Below are 20,914 nucleotides of genomic sequence, written 5' to 3' on the forward strand. Positions count from 1 at the left end.
TATACAGGCTGCACGTCATCGCCATGACTCCTAGCTATTTCCCTAACTTCACCTCTGTGACAGCATTCTTTTTTAAAGATGCACAAAAAAACCCAGCTTGATACAACTAAAGAATACCAGTTATGAGCAAAATAAAAAATATGGGTAAAAAAGTAGTTACATGAACTGCAGGAAGAGCAAGATTTGCTAGGAAATGCTTTGACTAAGACTAATCAATTACTCTTTATAAAATCATGCATCCTTTTGTTCAGCAAAAAGCAAAACACCAATCCCCGCTCTGCAAGGCTGTCTAAGCAACACATGCTCCCTGCATAGCTGAGAACTGCAACCGCAGAGTACAGCTCCCCACCACCACCCCTAAGCTCCAGGGAAATGGTAAGAAATATAGGATTTTCCAAAATAATGCAGGAGATTTAGTAAGTCTGGGGCCTTGACACAATCTAGGCAATATTTACTCATGATCTGAATCTAGTGAGGTCTGCTATTTGAGAAGTTCTGCATTAGACATTTGCGTAATTGATAAAAATACTCATAGTTACATGAGGACTTTTTACAGGAAGGATGTAAACCCTCATGTTTCAAGGCACAAGCTAATCATTGAATTAAAGAGGATTAGGAAGAAATTTCTTACAGGCAGGTTATTCCATAAAAGTATATTATACAGTATATTATTCCAGTGCATCTTCACTAGAAACTACTACTATTAGTCAGTCCCAGGGACATAATAATGAAGTAAACCAACTGACAACCTGGTCCAGGATGGCAATTACTAGATCTATATATAACAAAAGTCCAGTCCTAACTGGATATCATTTGCTTTCCAATTGTTATTTTCCTTCTTTATATACCATGAAGGACATACATCCTTGTTTGCAGTGATGCAGTATGTCAGAGTGACAGCTTTGCACTGCTGTAACCTTGTTCCAGATATATTTATGTCTGACAAGGAAGTAGAAGGTGTAAATATGCAAATATATATCAGGAGTTAAAAGTATGTTTGTGAGGTTTAGGGAGAGCTTACTGCAATAGTTAAGTTAACAGCACTTCTTAGCAACAAAAGCTCATCAAACACATTACAGCTTTAAAGAGACAGAAAGAGACCAGTGAATATGCTGCTTTCACTGTCAGCCTGGACTTGATTGTACAGCAATTGCTACAGTTGAGCTCTTACCCCTAGGTGTTAACATAGTACAAATTACATATGCATATAAATATGTATATTTGTGTGTATTTCTGAAAGGTCCAGAAAGGGAAGTACATGGGGAATGGAGAGATGCTGGCCAGCAGGAACAGCATCAGATCCTAACTGTTGTCACCCTCTGTTTGAGCACCCAAAGATGAGTTTTAAGGAGGGCTGGGGGGAGGATTACACATAGTTCTACTGTTATTTGTGGAAATGCATCCCAAATATAAGATGACACATACATGGAAGCCATGGAAATCCAACAGCTGTGCAGTGGAGGCTGTCATCTGGACACTTCAAGAGACTTAATGGGTCTGTATTGAAAGAGAACAGACAGAAAGGGCTTAGATAAACTGAGAAGGGAGTTGGACGTGAAAACAGTTTTTGACTGATACAACAGAGAGGGGAGCCATTTGAGGGATGCAGAGAGAGAGAGAGGGCACAATGTAAAGAAAGGTAGTGGGGAAAAAATACCTTTTGCATGAGTGTTGTGGTCAATTTCTAACCACAGATTCATCACAGGGCAATGAGTCAAGCTATCTAGAACTAATATGACATGTATGGGAGTCATTCCTCAGAGATGTCTGCAGAGACACTACATGGACCTCAACTGTGTCCTCCTTAAAATTCATCCCTGCTGTGATACTAACAGGAAAAGCTCAGCAGTGATTAATCTGGTGGTTTCTAGTCACTGCCTTTTAATATGTTGACCAGTATGATCTCACTGTTACCTTGTGCTTGCATTATTTGTTTCCTCTATAGACCTGTCGGCCCTTAATTTTTATTACAAGGTGTTCAACATAACAATTAAAAAAAACCCCAGAATGCTAACACAATGGGGCTTAGAGGTTGCCAGTTCTGACTTAAAGTACTGCCAGTCCTACCCTCCCCTATTTGTCTTTCTCATTGTGATACACCACCCTTTTCCTCACAGCAACACAACTCTTCTACAGCTGTGCTATAAACTGAATGGGGAAATTGATTTGGCTAGAAACACTGGAGGCAGGAGGAAGTTCTGGATTTCTTTTTGCTGGATCAGTTCCCCCATTTGGTTGGGTGCACAACCCCATCTGGGCTGTGCCAGCACAGTGCAGGGAAAGGGTCAGTACAGGATCAGGGCAGAAAAGGAGGCTGTGGGACATGGCCATCCGTAATCCAGTATTGGCACCAAGTACTTTAAAACGCTACATCACAACTTTACGCAGGGACATCTAGGCATTACCTCTATACAAATAATAAATACCCATAATAAAAGTGTAAATAAATTTTTTTAAAAGTATTCATACTCCCCTAAGAAGAAATTAATCATTCATAAGTGATTGTAGGAAATTCAATCAAATGTTAATAGTCTAAATTAGAAACAAGATTGCAGTTGGTTAGTTCTGGAGTATAGGTCAAGCTGGGCCCAGATTTTCTTTGTCACTCGTGAGAGCCCATATCACACCACACAGTCAGTAGCTATCCAAACCAAAGGCCATTCTTTGTAGAAAAAAATAACAATAATTGTTAGTGGTTCAAGGAACCTCACAGTAACAGACTAGCAGAATGTGAAAGGCAAATGAAAGACTAGGGCAAAGGAAGAGTGTTCAGTTATGCTTTTAAGAGGTGCTTTCAACTCAGTAATAAGCTAAAATAAGTAGGTTTTTGTCCCCTTTAATTTTGAAAAACCTAACATGGGGCTTAAAATAACATTTTTACAATAATAATTTTGTTGTTTGGGCTGTGATTGCTTTTTAAACCTACTATTCATTAAAATATCTGCTTTTTTTTTCCCACTGACTCACTCACTTGGCTATATAAAATTACTGGTGCTTTTGTCATTCCTGTGCCCTGTTGGAACGTCTCAGCAACGTCTGTGTACTCAAATAAAGCAAGTAAGCCTTACTTCGTGCCATGATGTATTCCTTACACAGACAAAATAAAAGGAGAAATCCCAGCCCCACCAAAGTGAACAGAAACAAATCACACCTTAAATTCAGTAGAGTTAAGATTTGACCTCAGTTTTTTTCCCATAGTCAGGAGTGCCAGACTGAGTCCATCTGGAGTGTCACCCCTGGCATTCAGCTTGACTGGTGACATGATACATTCAGCAGAGAGATTTGTGAATATGAACTCTTGGTTCTGAAGTCTAACATAGTGAAAATCAAGAATATATACTTAACTGATCATCAAATAATGTGCCCTTGTTGCAACTTTAAATGCAGTTCTGCAAAGGAGCTTCAGGAATGACACTAAATTAGACAACAACCTGTGCTCCTAATTACATTTCTTGTCACAGTTAACGAGAAAAACAATTCCAACTTCTGAGCTTGCAGGCTCACACTGAGATGTGAGGAACAAACATTAATTCCATTAGCACACATTGCCATCTATAATAAAGCTGTAACAGGCCAAATGCTCTAATTTACGCTCCTGAAACTCTATCTCCCTCCGGTCACGCTGTTGTTACACTTTCAGGATGCCAAGAAGGGAAATGGATCTGGCAATTGTCACTGGTTGGAAGTGCAAACATTTTTTCCCTTAACCACATCGGCTTTGCAGAGTTACCAAGAATATAAAACCGTAAAAGCTTACTTCAGTCATTAAAGAGATCTGACTCACAAAAGAGGAATCAGTGTGTTGAATTAGGAGATGTCAGTTGACATAGTTACTAAACTGATTGCCAGAAGCTGGGAAGTGAGCAACTAGCTTTATTTTTTAAACATTTTTTCCCCTGATTTTCTGCTAATGGCTCTTGCCAGAAGGAAGTTGCTCAGGTAGATGGCTCTTGAAACCTAGTATAGCAGTGTTTGTGGTTTTGGAATAGATGCATACTTTTACTAGTATCATAGGCCACTACCAATTAGATCATCAGATGATAATAATAATAATTTAACATTGTGGTACCTGAATTGCTGTCTGTGGCGATATCTTAACATCACGCATGCTTTAACTCTCTCTTAACACCATGCATGTTTTAACTGTGGCTCTTGAAAAGATTAATAGAATAGAGCACTGATACTCAAGTTAAAATTAAATGGCAGTAGGAGTCTAAAAAGTACAAGAACATCACTGAGTACTTGAAAATAAGTTCAATTTTAACAAATAAAGAGAAATTACCTATTCAAGCATGGGAAGGGGTAAGAAACTTCCTTTAACGAATGTCTCAGTATGAGACATCACACAGAATAACTAGCCAGAGAATACTTTAAGAAAAAAGAGTCAAGATTCACTTCTCAGGTGATGAAGATGTATAGCTGAGATCTCTAAAAGCTCCTTAGCCTGAGCCTGCTTACATGTATTGCTAACCAAAGCCAAGTCTGAGAAATCACAAACATATGACAATTTTCCTGCCTGCTGTTAGAAACTGTGCCTCATCTCCCAGCAAGTGATCCCATTTGGCTCATACTCAAAGCCTGAAAGAGATCCCAGTTTCCTATAGCTTAATATAATTTGTATGTCAATTCAATGAACAGAGGCATTACAAGAAACGTCCTGGCATGCTTACACCTTTACAAGCGTGCATATATTTTATGCAAACCGAGCAGTAAGGCACAGAGCATGTACTATTTCTGTGCTTTTTACCAGGCTGGCTAGCCCATCCACTCATCACAATGTTGAAAGTGAGTGTTCATATTATACAGTGGTCTTTATTTTGTATGAATACACAGATCCAAGTGCCGAGCAGTATGCACGAATCCTTCACATTACAAATCAGCAAGGAGCTCCCTGAATTTCAGCCAACACTAGATCAAGCCACATGAGGTGAAGGCATGGGTAGTAAGCCGTTACATTTACTTCAGTTTCTCCTATAGTTACTTTATGCCTTTTTAAACTTGCCTTAATTAAATTCATTCTTTAAACTTGTCTTAATTAAATTCATTCTGGAACATAAAAATTGCTCAGTTTCCACTGATCTGGAAATGGCTCTTTTTAGGCCAGCAATCTTTGCCTTGAGGCACTTACTAGAACTAGGATAGGAATCGGTGCTTACAGCTTATAGAGATTGTTTTATTATCATGCTCAGTGAGTTTGCTCAATGAGATTCATACCACACTTCCATTGTGCCAATGTTTGTTTTTTCAAGCAAAAAAGGTTTGTAAATAATGGCCCCAGAGTATTATCTGACAAACCAGTGTTCTGTTTTAAACACAAAAACAACAGATGCTACTTTCCTTATGCATCTAAGTAATTGCAAGGTACTGAGTGGTGCTGCCTTTTACAGTAATCAACAAGATTTGATCTATGACAGTAAGTGCAACTACTTGTAATCACCATGTCTACCTTATGCGATGGTTTATGTTCAGATGCAGAATTCTCTTTGCAGGAAGTAGATCTCACAATGAAATCCAATCAGGAATTACTATCAATGGTACAAGCAACAGTTTCTTGTACTGCTTGTGACACTGGTTGATGAGTACATATGAAGCAGGTAGAGCAACCGGAGCTAACAGCAGCAGGTTTTAAAGGGATCGTGTGAAGAAAGAGCAAAGACCTGGGAATTGGGAGATGTGGATTCTCTTTCAGGGGCTGCAATAAAATTACTGTGTAAGACAAGGCAAGCCATCATATCTATAGTCAAAATTAAGCCAGTTATGCTGAAATATGAAGTGTTGTTTTTAATGTGTCTAATTCAGTGAAGTCATAATCTGTGATAAGAACCCCATGAAACTGTTGTAGAAATTAATAATTAATAATACAAGGAATCATTGAAAAATCAGGCAGGGGGAGTTAGTTGTATTTGGTATACAGGAGAGCTGTTGTTTTTCTAATTCTAACCTATGTTTGTACTTTCCTCTTTATCAAGTCAACGTTTGCAAGCAATAAAAGGGCATTATGTGCTGGTCATTGCATCTGCTTTCGAGATAAATCTATGTTAGCATTCCAAAGGGTGAAGGAACTCTTCCAGGGCAAACAAATTCTGGAGCACTGATGCCAGATGGTGTGTATATAAAGTGGAAAATGAGAAAAGCAATTTACTGTGTTCCTGTTCCAGCGAGAAGTATCACCCAGAAGGACAGCAAAAGAGGTGAGAATACTGAGAAATTGGAGAGACAGTCTTCTTCTATGTAACATGTTGTTTTCTTTATATCTGAAAAGCCTAGGTACATAGAGGAGCTGCAATCCTTATTCAGGCAAAATTATTCCAAAAAGGTAATGGGAATATTTAACTAAAGAGTGAAAGGTTACATTAATAACATGTGTAAAGAATTATGTATTGGTTTATGTAACAGGTTCTAGATTTATATATATAGCTCACCAGTACGTAATCTGTCTTTAGAGACATTTTAGTGGCACAGACAAAATGTTTTTATCTTGATGGATCGGATTCTGAAGTATAAATTAGCATAGCCTCAACAAAGGCAAGTTATCAATGTAATTTATCCAGCTCAGGTGCTGACCAGTACTAGCTCACTTGCAGCTGTATTAAATGTGTAATTTCCAAGTGTACAAAACAACTCTGCAAGTTTTAGAACTAATCAATCTTTTCTTCAAATCTTGTGAAGCAGAGGAATGTCTCTTGGAAGGGTTCAAAGATAAATTCAGGTTGCTGTAAGAAATTTAAAATAATTTTCTTAAATACTGAAAATTATAACATGTTTTCATAAATAGCCTGAACTATTGATGGCTTTTATCACTTGCCGTTGAACCTCAAAAATATGTAGCAGAAGTATAAGTGTTCAGATATAAGCAAAGAGAAAGGGAGAATGTGTGTCCTAATATTTATGTGTGGATCTTTGCTGAGCATATTTTATTTGGTTATATATTTAGCTTTTTTAAAGCAGTCCTTCCTCTTAATGTTATGGCTTCTCCTAGAAATAAACGATATAAATAAAGACTTCTCTCCATACAGAAAAAAGAACCGAACAACAATGCTGAGGTTTGTTGTCACCCTCTTTGCTGTCATAACATCATCTACCTGCCAAAAGTACGGATGTCTGGAAGGGGACACCCACAAACTGAAGCCAAGTCGTGAGCCAAATATGCATGAATGCACTCTGTACTCTAAATGTAAGAGTGGTTTAATTTTTGCCAAATATAGTCTAGAAGTACAGCTTTGTACACACTAATTGTTTTGGCAGTTCCCTTAATTTCTCAAAAATATATAAGATGCAGTATATGTTGCATTTGAAAAGCTTCCTTTATTGGCATTTTGCTGCATGCAAACCAAGAGTAAGATTCTGGTTCTTAACAAAGGCAACTGCAAAACTCTCATTTACTTCATTTATTTTCTTTTAAAAATGCTGATGAAGTTTACTTTTCTTGTAGCTCCATCTGCTTAAAAAAGTTTACAGCAAAGATGAATTTGGTTTATTGTGATTAAGTATAAAAATTAATTAATTGTAGCAGACACCAAATAGGAAAGGTTGAAATCAAAATTCTATAGTGAGCAAAGTATAGTATTTATTATATTTCTTCAACTCTCTTCTTATGTTTGGTAGCTTTCAAAGTTAGTATCCCTCAGGATATAATATCTGGCAGAATACCAGTAAAATTCTTGGGGCTCTCTGGGCAAACCTTGACAAAGCACTGTTGATGCCAGTCCACCTCAGTTAGCATTTACACTGCTACTTCCAAAACCAAAAATGTTACATCTTGAGTACATCTTCTGCTTAGTACTAAGAGACTTCATCATGTTATGAACCAAACAGATTCATCTTTCTTACATTTTGAGTCTTCCAAGTACAGTATTAAAGAAAATCCTTATTACAAGATCTCTTGTTTCATTCCTAACAGCTTCCTGTTGCTATGTAGACTTCACAGAGCAATTGGCTCATTCCCCAGTAATTAAAGTAAACAACAGCTACTGGAACAGATGTGGGCAGCTCAGTAAATCGTAAGTCAGCTTTGATGTTGTCTGTGTCCTGGTTCAATAGATCTGTGCTGTAGCAGCCACACAGCTAATGGTAACTCCCCCTGGAGTTGCTGATGGACGGTCCCTGGGTTGCCCTACAAATTATGCCACCCAGCCTGGTTCCCATCATCTTTTCTCTATACCTGACCAACACCTGACTCTTCTTTTTCTCCTCTCACAAAAGCCCGTGAATCCCTAAGTATATATTATTGGTGCAGAAGGATTTATGCCATTTTATCAAGAAAGGGTTACATTTTTTTCAGGTTTGCTTTCAGTATAGAACCAGGTCTAGCAATGCAAAGCAGTCATAAACCCAGTAGGTAACAACCACACCACATCTCTGTAGCTCTCCAAAGCAACCATTACATACCAGTGAGTGTGACCCCTAGTCAATACAGACCAGGCTTCTTCCTTTGTTTAGAAAGCAGGTCAACTAGATTATTAAATCTCGCAAACAAAATGCACAAGAGTCCAGAAATGAAACTTCTGAGTATTTAGAATAAAAAATTCTTGTAGCCCTGTGGGTTTTGTAACCATGAAGAATGTCTTCATAATTAAGATTTTTAGTATCTCATTAGTTGTTAGAGCTGTGAAACATGGCAAGTTATAGAAATAAAAGAATGAAAGTACAAAACAATTAAGCAAAAACAGATGTGCAAAAGTAACAGCTATTGCCTGCCACTCCCAGAAGAGCAGCAACAGTATGCATTTTTAAGTAACTTCAGCTGGGCTGTGGGAAAATCTAAAGATTAGTGAAACCATGAGGCTACAACACAGAAGAAGTTTTGTACTTTAGTTTTAAACTACATTTTATTATTGCCTGGAATCGTTCTTGCCAGGAAAACTCAAGGCCTCAAAAGTTTACAGAAAGCTTACACAAATAGGGCTGAAATATGCATGGAAACATTTGTGCACTCTTTAGCTGGCTATGGTAATTGCACGGTCAGAGTCTGTACACAATGCCAAAGGAATGAGTTTGGAACCTAGACACTAGCAGGGTGAAAGGATGCTTTTCTGTATTTTTCTCCTAATCTGTAGTATTGCATCCACATCAAAGCAGGCCTAGAAAACTGAGGCTATAGCCTTGATGCTAAGAAACAGGCTTATCTGTGGCTTTTCTCACCCACCACAGCTGTGAAGATTTCACAAAGAAAATTGAGTGCTTTTACCGGTGTTCACCACATGCTGCTCACTGGATCCATCCCAATGACACTGCTGCTATTCGGTCTGTTCCACTGTGTCAAAGCTTTTGTGATGACTGGTAGGTTCAGCTTTTTATCAGAGTATTTTTATTTAGCTTTAATATGCCTGTGTTACTAGGGTGTCAAGGAGTATGGGTGGATGAACAGATCTCCCAATCAAGTGGCACTGAAATTTGATGGTGTTGCACCACCTTTATGCCTTTTCTCTTGTTCTGCCTCTTCATTTCTTGTTTGGCATCTCTACTTGTTCCTCTGCTAAGCTACTACCCTCAAAATAATGATACAGGCTGAATGCAGGATGGAGTCACTAAACTCTGGCAGAGTTTAGTGACTCCGTAAGGATGCAGTGCGGTGGCATCAGAACTGCCTGACACGGTGGAGGAGCTCTCACCACGTTGAGAGGCACTAAGCAGTGAGGGCCTGCCCACCCTTAGAAAAGTCCATACCTGTGAGTTAGCATTTATGCAGTTAGCATTTTAAATCTAAATACTTGATCATGATATGATACATTTCTTATATATGTATAAAATCATAGAATGGTTTGGGTTGGAAGGGGCCTTAAAGATCATCTAGTTCCAACCCCCTGCCATGGGCAGGGACACCTTCCACTAGACCAGGTTGCTCAAAGCCCCATCCACCCTGGCCTTGAACACTTCCAGCAATGGGGCATCCACAGCCTCTCTGGGCAACCTGTTCCAGTGCCTCACCACCCTCACAGTGAAGAATGCACTACAGAATCATGAAAGCAGCCACTTTCTGTATGTTTTCAATTAATTCATATAACAAATTAGCTTAATTCCTTAATTTTTCACCCTTGGCCTTTTCTCTTCCCTTCCATCATCCTTCTCTCTAAAATCACTTCTAAAAGCCTGAATCTCAGAGAAACTTGCAGCCAAGTAATGCTAAAAATTTTAATAGCAACGAGCAAGCATAATAGCATTTAATTTTGTTTCCCAAAATATAGCATCAAGGAATCACATTATTTTTTGAGTGCAAGACATGTAGTGGGACAACTGTCTGTCCTTAGTCTTGGCGTAGGAGCATTGTATCCAGGTGGGGTACTGAGATTTTTTCAGTGGTCCATATCCAGCATATATTTCTCCCTCCCTCCTTCCCTCCCTCCCTGTTTTGAGATGTTGGACCTTAAATAATGTCATCACGTGACATATAAATCTCAAGTCAGTACCATATTCATGTTGTGCCTAGTAACTACAGTAACTTGTCCGTATGGTTAAACTGGTGTGAAGCATAGTACAAACAGCACAGGCTGTGTTCGCACTATGGGATTATAACTGCTAGCATCCCTTGAAAGTAATGAACTGTGAATGTCTGAATCCCTTAGGCTGCTCTGAAAATCACAGAAGACTGTTTTAGTACTTCTAAAAATGTTATAAAAGAGCTTTTCTTGGAAGCACGGAAAATACAGAACACACAGTAGCACATGGTCAGGTTCTCCTGCACTGCTCTGTACAGTGCTTTCCCTAGTGGTTACACAACTTGAATGTTATTGACACATGGATCCATTTTCATTCTCATCTTCTCTTCAAGAGCAAAGAAGTCATGTATGCAGTACAGTATTTTGGTAGGATTTGTCTTTAAATATGTCTCCATTGCTTTGTGCCAGAGAAGGAAACAAGAAGTGTAGCTTGGATTTGTAATGGAAGATAGTGAGAAGGGCTGATATATTTCTTAGCTTCCCTAGAGTTTCCTCTAGTGATGAATTTTATTTCTGTGTTAGGAAACTCCATGTGCCTCAGGAACAGATTTGTTATGCACAGTCTTCCTTCCTAAATTTTTGGTAATCTTCTAAACTGAATCCAGATTATTGACCTCCTTCAAGATGAAGACTGAGACCTTGAATTTGCCTCAGTGCTCAGAATCTCAAAGCTCAGAAGCAAATATTACCAAAATTTGAAAACATTTGGATATTAAAGCATTGGAGTTGCCAGTGAGCTTTAGGATAGATCTAACAGGCAAAGTGAAAGAATACCAACATGTAAAACAAATGTATCCCAAAATAAGTAGGACACAAAGTCATCACCAAACTGCTATATCCAGTGAATGTGTAAAGATGAAGGAAAATACACCCTGTAAGTTTAGTTTGCATCTATGAACTGGTTTAAACCAGCTTCAGTATATGTCAGATTTATACCAAAGTGCACATGGTGGGTCAGTATTACATAGCAAAACTCTCAGTGTCCCCTGGGTATTGCCAGAACTTCCAGGTAGACAGCATTTTTAACTTCTGTTGTTGGAAAGTATGGAGGTGTGTGATTGAGAGCTGCTGCACAGGAAAAACTGACCCTTTTCCAGTATAGAGTCTTCTGGCAGAGAGTAGGCTCTACGCTAAACAAATACTGAACAATGATCTGTTGCCCCTGTTGGCATCATAGATGCCTGGCCTGAATCAAAAATGTAATGATGACCCATTACCGTGCATGCTAGTCTGTGTGCCTGCCTAATGCCAATGTCAAACCCATTCCCTCACACTGCTTAAGGCCTGAGGCTAGAAAAGAGCCTGGACAGAATTCCCACTCATTCTGGTGATTTAAAGTAACATTTTTTCATGTTCTATTCACTGGAGTCCCTTTAGCATGCTGTAACACTGCTAGTGATGTGACCTACTTTCTCTACATGCCGTGAGTGTGCCTGCTGCATACTGTATGTCTTTTTGTGGCCAGAAATGTGCAGAGGATTCTGAATGAGCAGTGACTTCATTTAAAAGAAGTTAATCTGCCTAGCTTGGGGCCTTCCTTTTCTTCCTATTGTCTTAGGTTTCCTTGCTCCCACTAGTCCCAAAACTATTGCTTTTGAAAGAGCCCTATGTACAAGCCATTTTCTGATCCACCTGTAAAAGGGCCCTGTGCCCTTTAAAAGAGAAACAGCTACTTAAAAAAAAGGGGGAGGGGGGAAACTTTAAAATAAAAATATCCTGCCCATTGTGCATAGGGAGCTAGTATGTTCAGGGAGGATCTTTTAAGTATTTGGTTATGTTTCTCACAGGTTTTAATTAATGTTTGAAGAAACCACTTATGGGTTTCTGGACAGCAGAAATCATACTTTTCATAAGTCATGATTTTTCATAAACTTAGCTTCATAATTACTTCCATTGGGATAAAGAAAAACTTGTAACAATAGAGTTATGCCTTGCTACCTGCTTATATAACAAACCACAGAGTCAGGCAATAATCATAATTAGGAATCATTTCATCTGACAATTCAATAAATAATAGTGAATAAAAATATAAATACTTTAATAAACATATTTAAGTCAAATTCCTGAGGAAACCAGATGCATAGCATGAATGCCCCAGTTCAGTAAAATTCTGAAATACATATTCATAATTTGAAAAGTATAACTGAAGGTGACACTAATTTCAAAAGAAGCAGTTCTGCTCTCTCCTCAGCCCCAAGGGCTGCTCATTCTTTCCCCTACCCTGTCCCCACCCATGTGTCAGCTGCACTCTCTGAGAGGCTGTGAAGCAACCCTGGTCTGGGAACCCACCAGGCTGAAAAATACTTAGCCAAATAATAAAGGAAACCAAAAAAGGAGACTGTGGGAAGGGCACAACTGCTTTAAGTGTAAGTGCTAGTATTAGGCAGCTCACAGCAGGTATTGGTTGACTTTGCTAGAAAGCAATCAATTTAAGTGCATGCATAAAGTAAAGGACATGCCTGCATGGCTTGAAGAATCAAGGGCTAATTGTTGAATCCGATGCTGGTATGTGGAGAGCTCATAGATAGTGATAACAAAAAGTTTGCATTGATGCTCCTAACTGGTGTGCCTTCAAGCAGGCAAAGGGACTAGTATTAGAGAAACAGCTGTCACTGGGGAGTTACCTCTGTGTGTCTTTCTCAGTCAGGGTACACGCAGCAGCTAACAAACAACAAACCAATTATTCTTATAGTACCTAGTCCCAAATCCAGACATGGCACAAACTGGTAGGATCTGCCTATTAGTGTCACTTTATATTAATTTATCAAATTGCAGCCTATATTTCCAGCAGAGCCCCCACCTCTGACAGCAGATTCATGGATGAACACATTTGAGAAAACATGTCTCCTGCCCTAGACCTGTTTAGTTCAGGCCCTGGTTACCGTCCATCTGTTACTGCTTTTTTTCTCCCACCAAAAAGCCCAGAAAACCTATGTGAAGGTTCTGCAGATGTGCATGTTCTTACCTTTCTGCATGTGCAAATGTACTGCAGTGTCTAGTTCTTGTAGTTCTGTGACCACATGACAACCTCATATTTCATTTAAAAATGTAAGTCTGAAGCCCTCGTGATATCAAAATAGTTTTGGAACCACGACCCTGAAGAGTAAAAATGACAAATAGAAAATATATCCAAAGGCATTAATTATAAATACCATGCTGAACAACGCTAACTTTTTGAAAGCTGTGCCTCATGGGTTTGGCACTCTCAGTTACTGGTGTGAATAGTCCGCCTGAAGCCACTGAGACTAAATTTAAGTACATGTTAACTGATTTGCAGAAAGTGATCCTTAAGAAAGGTAAAAGCCAAAAAGTAGAACATAAAAAGAAGTAGAAGGAAGGAAATTACGCAGGATAATGGTAAGTCATGAGGGCTCTCATCACATAGACCAGCCAGTTTCATACTGTACTCATTCCAGGCCATTTATAGGCTTTTTTTTACATTACCACTTACAAGTTTAAAATAACTTAAAATTTAAAATTTTAGACCTATACCCTGCAAGACTCTTATCCTTCCTCCTTCACTTCAAGTTTAACTTCTTTGAAAATGTCATTCTAAGGCTGACAGCCTATTAGTTTATATGATTTTGTTGTTTGTGGATTTTCCTTATTTCAGTGCATATTCCTCATAGCAAACCCCTGCCCAGGAAATATCATTCTTCTTTTCCCATATTCATAAATACAAACTTTCCCCACATCTCCTTCAACTGACAGTTCACTCTCAGCGTACCTGTGCTTTGTCACAATATTGAACATCAGTATTCATGAAACTGCCTCCCACACAGTATTTCTTCCATTCAGTAACATCAGCAAACATAACCAAGCAGAAAACACTGCATGAATGAGCATTGCTCCTCAGAACATGAGCCCTTTACTTAAGTCTGTGAGTATAAAACATAGTGGGTGAACTGTTCAGTTTTCATTGGGATTTAGGTCTTCCTGGCCAGCTCAGAGTTTATGGACATGTCAGGCTAAGATAATGTGCACACTTCTTGAAGATCTGTTGCTAAGCTGCACTGTACAACCATACCACGTTACTAGCATAGCCCATGCAGACTTTTTGAGTTGAATCTGAGTCCATTGAAAAAAAAGTGAGAGAAATAACTGTATCTTCCACACTAATCTCCATGAAGGTATGAAGCCTGCAAAGATGATTCCATATGTGTTCATAACTGGCTGACAGACTGGGAATGGGATGAAAGTGGAGAAAACCGCTGTAAGAATAAATGTATTCCATACAGTGAGGTAAGAAAACCTGATCAACTGGAGCAGAAAAAATGGCATTAAGAGTTCTTTTTTTTTTCCTGAATATATGGGTGTAAAATGCAATAGGTGAATTATTTTTACTTCAGTCATTTCAAGCCATACCTACATCACACTTTTTAAGTATATAAATTTTAAAACATTAATATTTATGTAGATCACTTACTCTAAGTATATATACATTTAATTAATCACTATTCATACCACTTGCGAAACAAAAGTAAAAGTTCAGGCAGCACTGATATTTTAACCACAGTGGGGTTTAGAAAGTAAAAGATAAATGAAATTTGTTCATACAACAGAGACACTGAGATGCATTTTATAAGGTTCCTTACATAATGTGGGGCTTTACACACCTCTGTCTTTTTAAAGTGGGACATAAGTTCCCAAATCACGAAGGAAGTTTTAAGGTTTTCTTTCCTGTTAGGCATCTTTGCCCTTTTCTCTATTTTACCTTGTTCTGTTCAAGTCCTTCTCCATTCTCCAAATCTCTCAGTCCTGACATTCTATTTGTCTCCCTTTTGCTCTCCATAGACCTATCATATCTCTGAAGCGTGCCCTCCATTGTGTCTGCCAATGGCTAGGCAGAGCTAACTTTGTTCTCTGTAACTCTGATGGTTCAAGAGCAGCACTGACAAGCTTTCTGAGAGCTCATCCCATCTCTCTGAGAAGGTTTAATGGTTGGGATAACTAATTTTATGAGCAAAAGTGTATAAAATGAGAACTGACAAGACTTACAGGAGCAAGGTTACCTAGTACCTGATCTGCAGACTTTTCAAGACTCAGGTAGGATTTTTTCTAGTGACTCAAGTAAGTTTAGCATCAGGGCAATACAATACAGCTCAAAACTGCTACACTTATTTGAGTATTTTTAATAGTTGAACTTCACTGAGTCCATGAAAACTGTCCAAATCGCAGAAGAACGAAATTTAAGTGTAGTGCTTAGGGACTGGTAGTAAGGCTTGCAGAGATCTCAGATTCATTGTTTTGAACTCAATTCAAGTGCATGTACTTCCAGAAGTCAGTTCAGCAGCTGATATAAGTGGAAGTCACAGTCCAGTTAGTGCAGGATTGCTGTCTGCCTTGCAAAAGTGACACTAATCAGCAGGCTCAGGAAGGTGGCCAAAAAACAAATGGGCTGCGGAAACTTACAGCTTAGTTTCCCAGATGTGCTAAATCATCAGTAGTTCCAGATGAAGTGAAAAATGAAATGATAATCTCCGTAAATAATCTCCAGTCCCTGTTCAAACTGTCCCTGGTCCAGAGATAGGAGTTTTTAACCTTGAATTCCCTTGTACTTATTTCTTAAAGAAAATATACCATCTGCAGGGAAAAACATGCAGCAAATCCAGAGGTCTTATCACTTGAAACCAGGCGCAGCTATTCCTAAACTAAATGGAACCACACCCTAAACTGGCCATGTTTTTCACCAAAAATAGGCTTGCATGGTAAGTAAGAATAAAGATGAAGTTTCTTCAGAGAAATTAAAAAAACACATTTCTCATATGAAAATTACATTATATACAAACATTAGACTCACTCGGTTTGGACTCAACTCATGGAAAAGAAAGTTACTGTTACCCAGAAGCACAAAGGGTTCTCCAATGTCAAAGCGCTGTGGACAGATGCTTACTTTCTTTTGATGCCCTCAGCTCATACGGAGGAGCAATCAGCAGCCCTACATTTGACATATGCAAGTGGTTGAAAGGACTATTTGGAACAAACACTGAATATGAAACAAATGCTGAATATTAAGAATGCACAATGGATCATAGCCAGTTTTAGCCTGGCTAAAATGAGGCACATTTTGTCATTGTTCTCCCAGCTGAGTGCTCCCCAAGCAATGTTAATGCACAGATTGGAACATTTTCCAAGAAGCTGAAGAATCAGAATCCTTTGCAGTAATTTAGGGACATGTTTGGTAAATGGGCTGTGAGCACTGTTTGTTTGCTGCAGCATTCTGGCAACACTGATCTTTAAGCAGAGTTAGGAGGAAGGTAAAAGTAAAATTACCAATTTAGCAAGTAGAAGACCATGAATACATGTTACAGAACCTGTGGGACACAAGAACATGATGTAGCCATGTCTCTTGCATACAGACCTACGAAAACCCACGTGACAGCTTTGAATACTTTTTGGAATGGTTAACTAAAAGCCAGTAGGAATCCAGGAACTGTACAGGAGCTGGAAGAAAATGTCTAATGCTGCTTAAAATGCAGAAATAGTGGGAAAGAAACAGCTAAGATCTGCCTGCCCTGAGAACACAAGGAGAGAACTAGATGCAGCAACCTTTCAATTTCTGACCCTACATTGCTCCCAGTGCACTAGCCAACCTCCACACTCCTCTTCCAGCAACTGCAGCATCTGTGGAGTGAGCCCTGGCTAGAGATGATGTGAACTGAAAAGCTATTTTACAGGCTACAGAGTCTTTGGGGCTGTTTGGAATGGACTCTTTATTATTCACGAAGGATAGATTTCTAAGGCAAAAGTGATGGGTATGATTTCTTCTCATTTGCTTTCTTGCACAGTACAGGTCAACATAGTTTTTGCATGTGGGGAGGCAGGGAGACATCTCATAAGAAGAACGTCTTGTGGAAAATAGGTGGAGCAGAAGAAGCTGCAGGACAACAGATGCCCAGTCCCACTTCCACATAATAGACTTAAATCTGTAATCATTCATTTTTTGCACACAAAGCAACTTCCATGCAGAAATCTCCCAGCCACAAAGACAGGGCACCTTCTCTGAGATTTGCAGTGTCAGATCTTTATATGAGCTGGAGATGACGGTAAACCAGCACACCATCCAGAAATTACAGCACTAAGAGAAACACTGTAGGATTAAAGAAGCAGCATCATGTGCAAGGACTACTTGTACTATTACAGATGAAATATGGCTTCTTTTAGAGAGATGCTGGTGACATGGTCAAGGTGAATCAGTCAGCAATGAAACCCAGCAGTCCTGCTGCGTGGCCCACTCTTTCAGTCATTAACACTCCCACTCCTTAATTCCCAAGGCTTCTACTCCTGCCATCACTCCCACCCCCAACTTCATTCTTAGCTTTGCTTCTGGGGGTAAACCTAAAGCTTCCTTTACAGAATCAGAGAAGATTGAACTTCAACCACAAACACATGGGAGAAATGCAGGCAAGATAAAGTGTATATCCTGCTTACTTTGTGGCTGGACATGGTAACTCCTAAGCTAATACTCTTTAGGCAAACTCAAGCTGGGCGGACAGAAGGTTGTCACAACGTGAGCTTAGCAAACAAGAAATATCTTTGTTGTATGGTTGTACAGGTCCTATGACACAGGCCTTACAGAACAAGGTAGTACCAAGAACAGGTCAGATTTACTTGGAGAGAGTACAAGAGGCTGCAGTTTACAGTTTCTTGACCCAGAAAGGCTGTTGCACCACTGCACACAGCACTTTGGAAGCTTGAAGAAAATTTACTTTCTTCAAGCAGTTTCTGTGTCTCTTCTCTTTGTCTGTGAGGTCCTGCCCGGTCATGATGTACATTGCAGCAGGCAAAATGAGATCCCACGGAGCTGTGACTTCCCTGGGCTGTCTCCAACCTGTAGATACAAAGATTCCCATACTCGAAGCACTGCGTGGCACTTTCAGCACTACTCAGATGCCGAGACATGTCAGAGTGTCCTGACATGCTACAAGTTGTACATCCTCTCACACACAGCTTTGGTCTGTCAGACCCAGAAACCTAGGTGGGCTGTTGGCCCCAGGGTGGAAACAAAGAGCTGGCTGTTGATCACTTTGCACTTTGTATAATCACTTGCTCTCACAACAGGCAAATCTCTTTTGCCAGTTGTGGGACTGGATAACATTTTAAGATATCTCAGAAGTGATGAAGCATGGCACACAGACAGACAGTGAGTAACTCCAGACTGCTTTTTTTATAATCTAGTACCAATTTTTAAGAATTGATAAATGTTTATCAATTTGATACAGACTGATTTTAACTCAATTCTTTTTAAATGTAATTGATGCATTTCTTATTTGACACACAGATGTATGCAAATGGGACTGACATGTGCCAGAATATGTGGGGGGAGTCATTTAAGGTGAGTGAATCCTCCTGCCTCTGCTTGCAAATGAACAAGAAGGACATGATGGCAATCAAGTATCTCCTCTCCGAAAGCTCAGAGGAAAGCTCCAGCATCAGCAGCAGCGAGGAACATGCCTGCCAAAAGAAACTCTTGAAGTTTGAGAAACTAAGGGGAGAGGAAGGGGAACAGACAAGATAAATGCTGGTGGATGTATGTCAGGACAAGAGAAGTCATCGTGGAGGCTGGGCTCAGGGCATCACGCCAGCCTGCTTTATGCCTTACTTCCTGGAACATAATAAATCAATGGCTGGTTATATTAATCTTTCTCTGATGTTTTTGCATCTGCATCACAAAGCTCCCAGACAGGTTAGCACAGGTGTAATCCTGTGACTTGAACTGAACAGCTAGAAGCCCGGAGGTAACATCTAGGGGTTGACTTTCAAAGAGAGGCACAGGCAGCTCCTGCTGACTTAAGGTGGAACAGTGAGAACTACAGACCTCTGGAAGGCTATGCCAGTAATGCACCAAATCTTCAACCCAAACCCTTCATTAGCACAGGCACACAGCACTCCTGTTATGAGTTTCTGTGTGCCTAGCTCTGCTCAGACAAAGAAGAAATATTGCAGGCAGAAATAGGTCAGTGAGCCTGGCTACTGACCACTGAAAATGTATTTATTTTGTAACTCAAAAACATTCTTGCAAAACAGGGGATTGTGGTGTACTAGATAAATCCCTGGATCCATATATTACCAGTATACAGTATGCACAGTCTGCTGCACTGGGCTTTTACCTTAAACAACAGCAGTACAAAAGTCTCCTACAATATGAATTTGAAGCATAATTTTGAGTGCAATTAATCCTACTGAATGATTCCAAACAGAATGATCTCTGACAAACAGAGGTGTCAGTGAGGGCCCCACTCAGGTTTCTCCCATCAGTAATTCTCCTTCCCAGAATCACTGTTACAAAGTAAAACTAAAATCTGTACCAGTCCCAGAGGGACTCATCAGGTAAAGATGAATTAAATTCTGCTTTCAGTTATGCATCCATACTTCCTCTTACATCACTGTAGAGTGGACAGGTCTGTGCCATTCTGTACAGCCTTTCATAGTGGTATCACCAGGGAAACCGTGAGAAGGATCTTTGGGGGGGTTCAGATTATCAAATTGTGAAAATCAGCATCATCTCAGTGCTTGCTATATGGCTAGGGATCTTACAGCATTTAAGGATCTGGTCCACAGTTAAAACAATGACTTGGCACATCCTGTTAAACTAGGAGAATCTTAAAAATCCAGCACACTTTCTTCATTGGGCTGTTTATTTATTGGAATGGTTTCACACAGCTGCAACAGTAATGCTAAACCCATTAGGCCATGATCTGCTTCAAACCAGCTTCCCAGTATATTTAACAATGGACTAATTCCTACCAGCACTGAATTGTTTTTAGAATGACTCTTTGCCACATCTGTATTTTGTGCTAACTCAATTTGTCAGTTCTACTGTTTGAAAAGAAAGAACAAGAATTTGGTCTTCTGTAAAGCTCTGACAGTCCTTTTCCCCCCTATTTCACCAACTCTGTTCTTTCCTGTCCTTCTTTATTGCACCTGAATCAGAGCAGAAATTTTCCTGCTTTTTATTTTCCTGTGCTCAAAATTCGATAATTAATTACCCCCTCTCACTGCCATAACACCAACTTTTTTCTGTATCACCATGGCCAAAGATTTCCTTCATCTTTTTTGTTAAGTATAGCAGTATAGCACAATTGTTTCTGCCTATGTCTCTGCTCTTTTTCTTCCCATTCCACTTTATTCTTTTTGCTCTGGCTAAATTACTCTTGAAACTACTCTCAACAAACAATCCTTCCATGCTTAGTTTCAGGATGACCCATGAGACTGGTTATTGCATGCTCTTGAACAGCACTGGATCTTACAGCAGCTAAGGGACCAAGACCATTTAGCTCCTATTCATAACTTTCCCACTGACTCATGATGTACCCTAAGCAAACCACTTAACTCTTTTGTGACCCTAATAATTTTGCAGAGCTACCATATTTCTTCTAGGTCATCTCTTTTCTAAGCCAAAAAGTCAAGAACTACTCAGTTGTCCCTAGCACAGAAATTGTCCCATACCTCTTGGTCGTTCTTTCATTGATCCAGAT

General features: G+C 39.5%; 1 protein-coding gene across 4 annotated transcripts; it reads left to right on the forward strand.

The window, feature by feature from the left end:
* The first annotated feature begins 4 nt into the window (after positions 1-4).
* On the forward strand, positions 5-19,062 carry LOC104311780 (riboflavin-binding protein). 4 transcript variants are annotated; one of them, XM_069788851.1, is made up of 7 exons: positions 5-375; positions 6,159-6,191; positions 7,017-7,174; positions 7,901-8,000; positions 9,151-9,279; positions 14,567-14,678; positions 18,718-19,062. In XM_069788851.1, the coding sequence occupies exons 3-7, from the start codon at positions 7,036-7,038 to the stop codon at positions 18,952-18,954; spliced, it is 717 nt and encodes a 238-aa protein (XP_069644952.1). In that variant the 5' UTR covers positions 5-375; positions 6,159-6,191; positions 7,017-7,035; the 3' UTR covers positions 18,955-19,062. The 4 variants fall into 4 exon arrangements, with proteins under 4 accessions (XP_069644952.1, XP_009919714.1, XP_069644951.1 ...); XM_009921412.2 differs by having other exon boundaries at positions 6-375; positions 6,159-6,316; XM_069788850.1 differs by lacking the exon at positions 5-375 and having other exon boundaries at positions 5,029-6,191.
* The last annotated feature ends 1,852 nt before the right edge of the window (positions 19,063-20,914 follow it).

This window comes from Haliaeetus albicilla, chromosome 8 (assembly GCF_947461875.1).
Source record: "Haliaeetus albicilla chromosome 8, bHalAlb1.1, whole genome shotgun sequence".
Lineage (NCBI taxonomy): Eukaryota > Metazoa > Chordata > Aves > Accipitriformes > Accipitridae > Haliaeetus > Haliaeetus albicilla.

Bases quoted from the DNA above. Each gene is read 5' to 3' on its own strand.
- LOC104311780 (XM_069788849.1), top strand. From the start codon at position 6,871: ATGTGTGTCCTAATATTTATGTGTGGATCTTTGCTGAGCATATTTTAT. The intron at 8,001-9,150 runs GTAAGTCAGCTT...CACCCACCACAG, and splicing joins TGTGGGCAGCTCAGTAAATC to CTGTGAAGATTTCACAAAGA. The intron at 14,679-18,717 runs GTAAGAAAACCT...TTTGACACACAG, and splicing joins AATGTATTCCATACAGTGAG to ATGTATGCAAATGGGACTGA.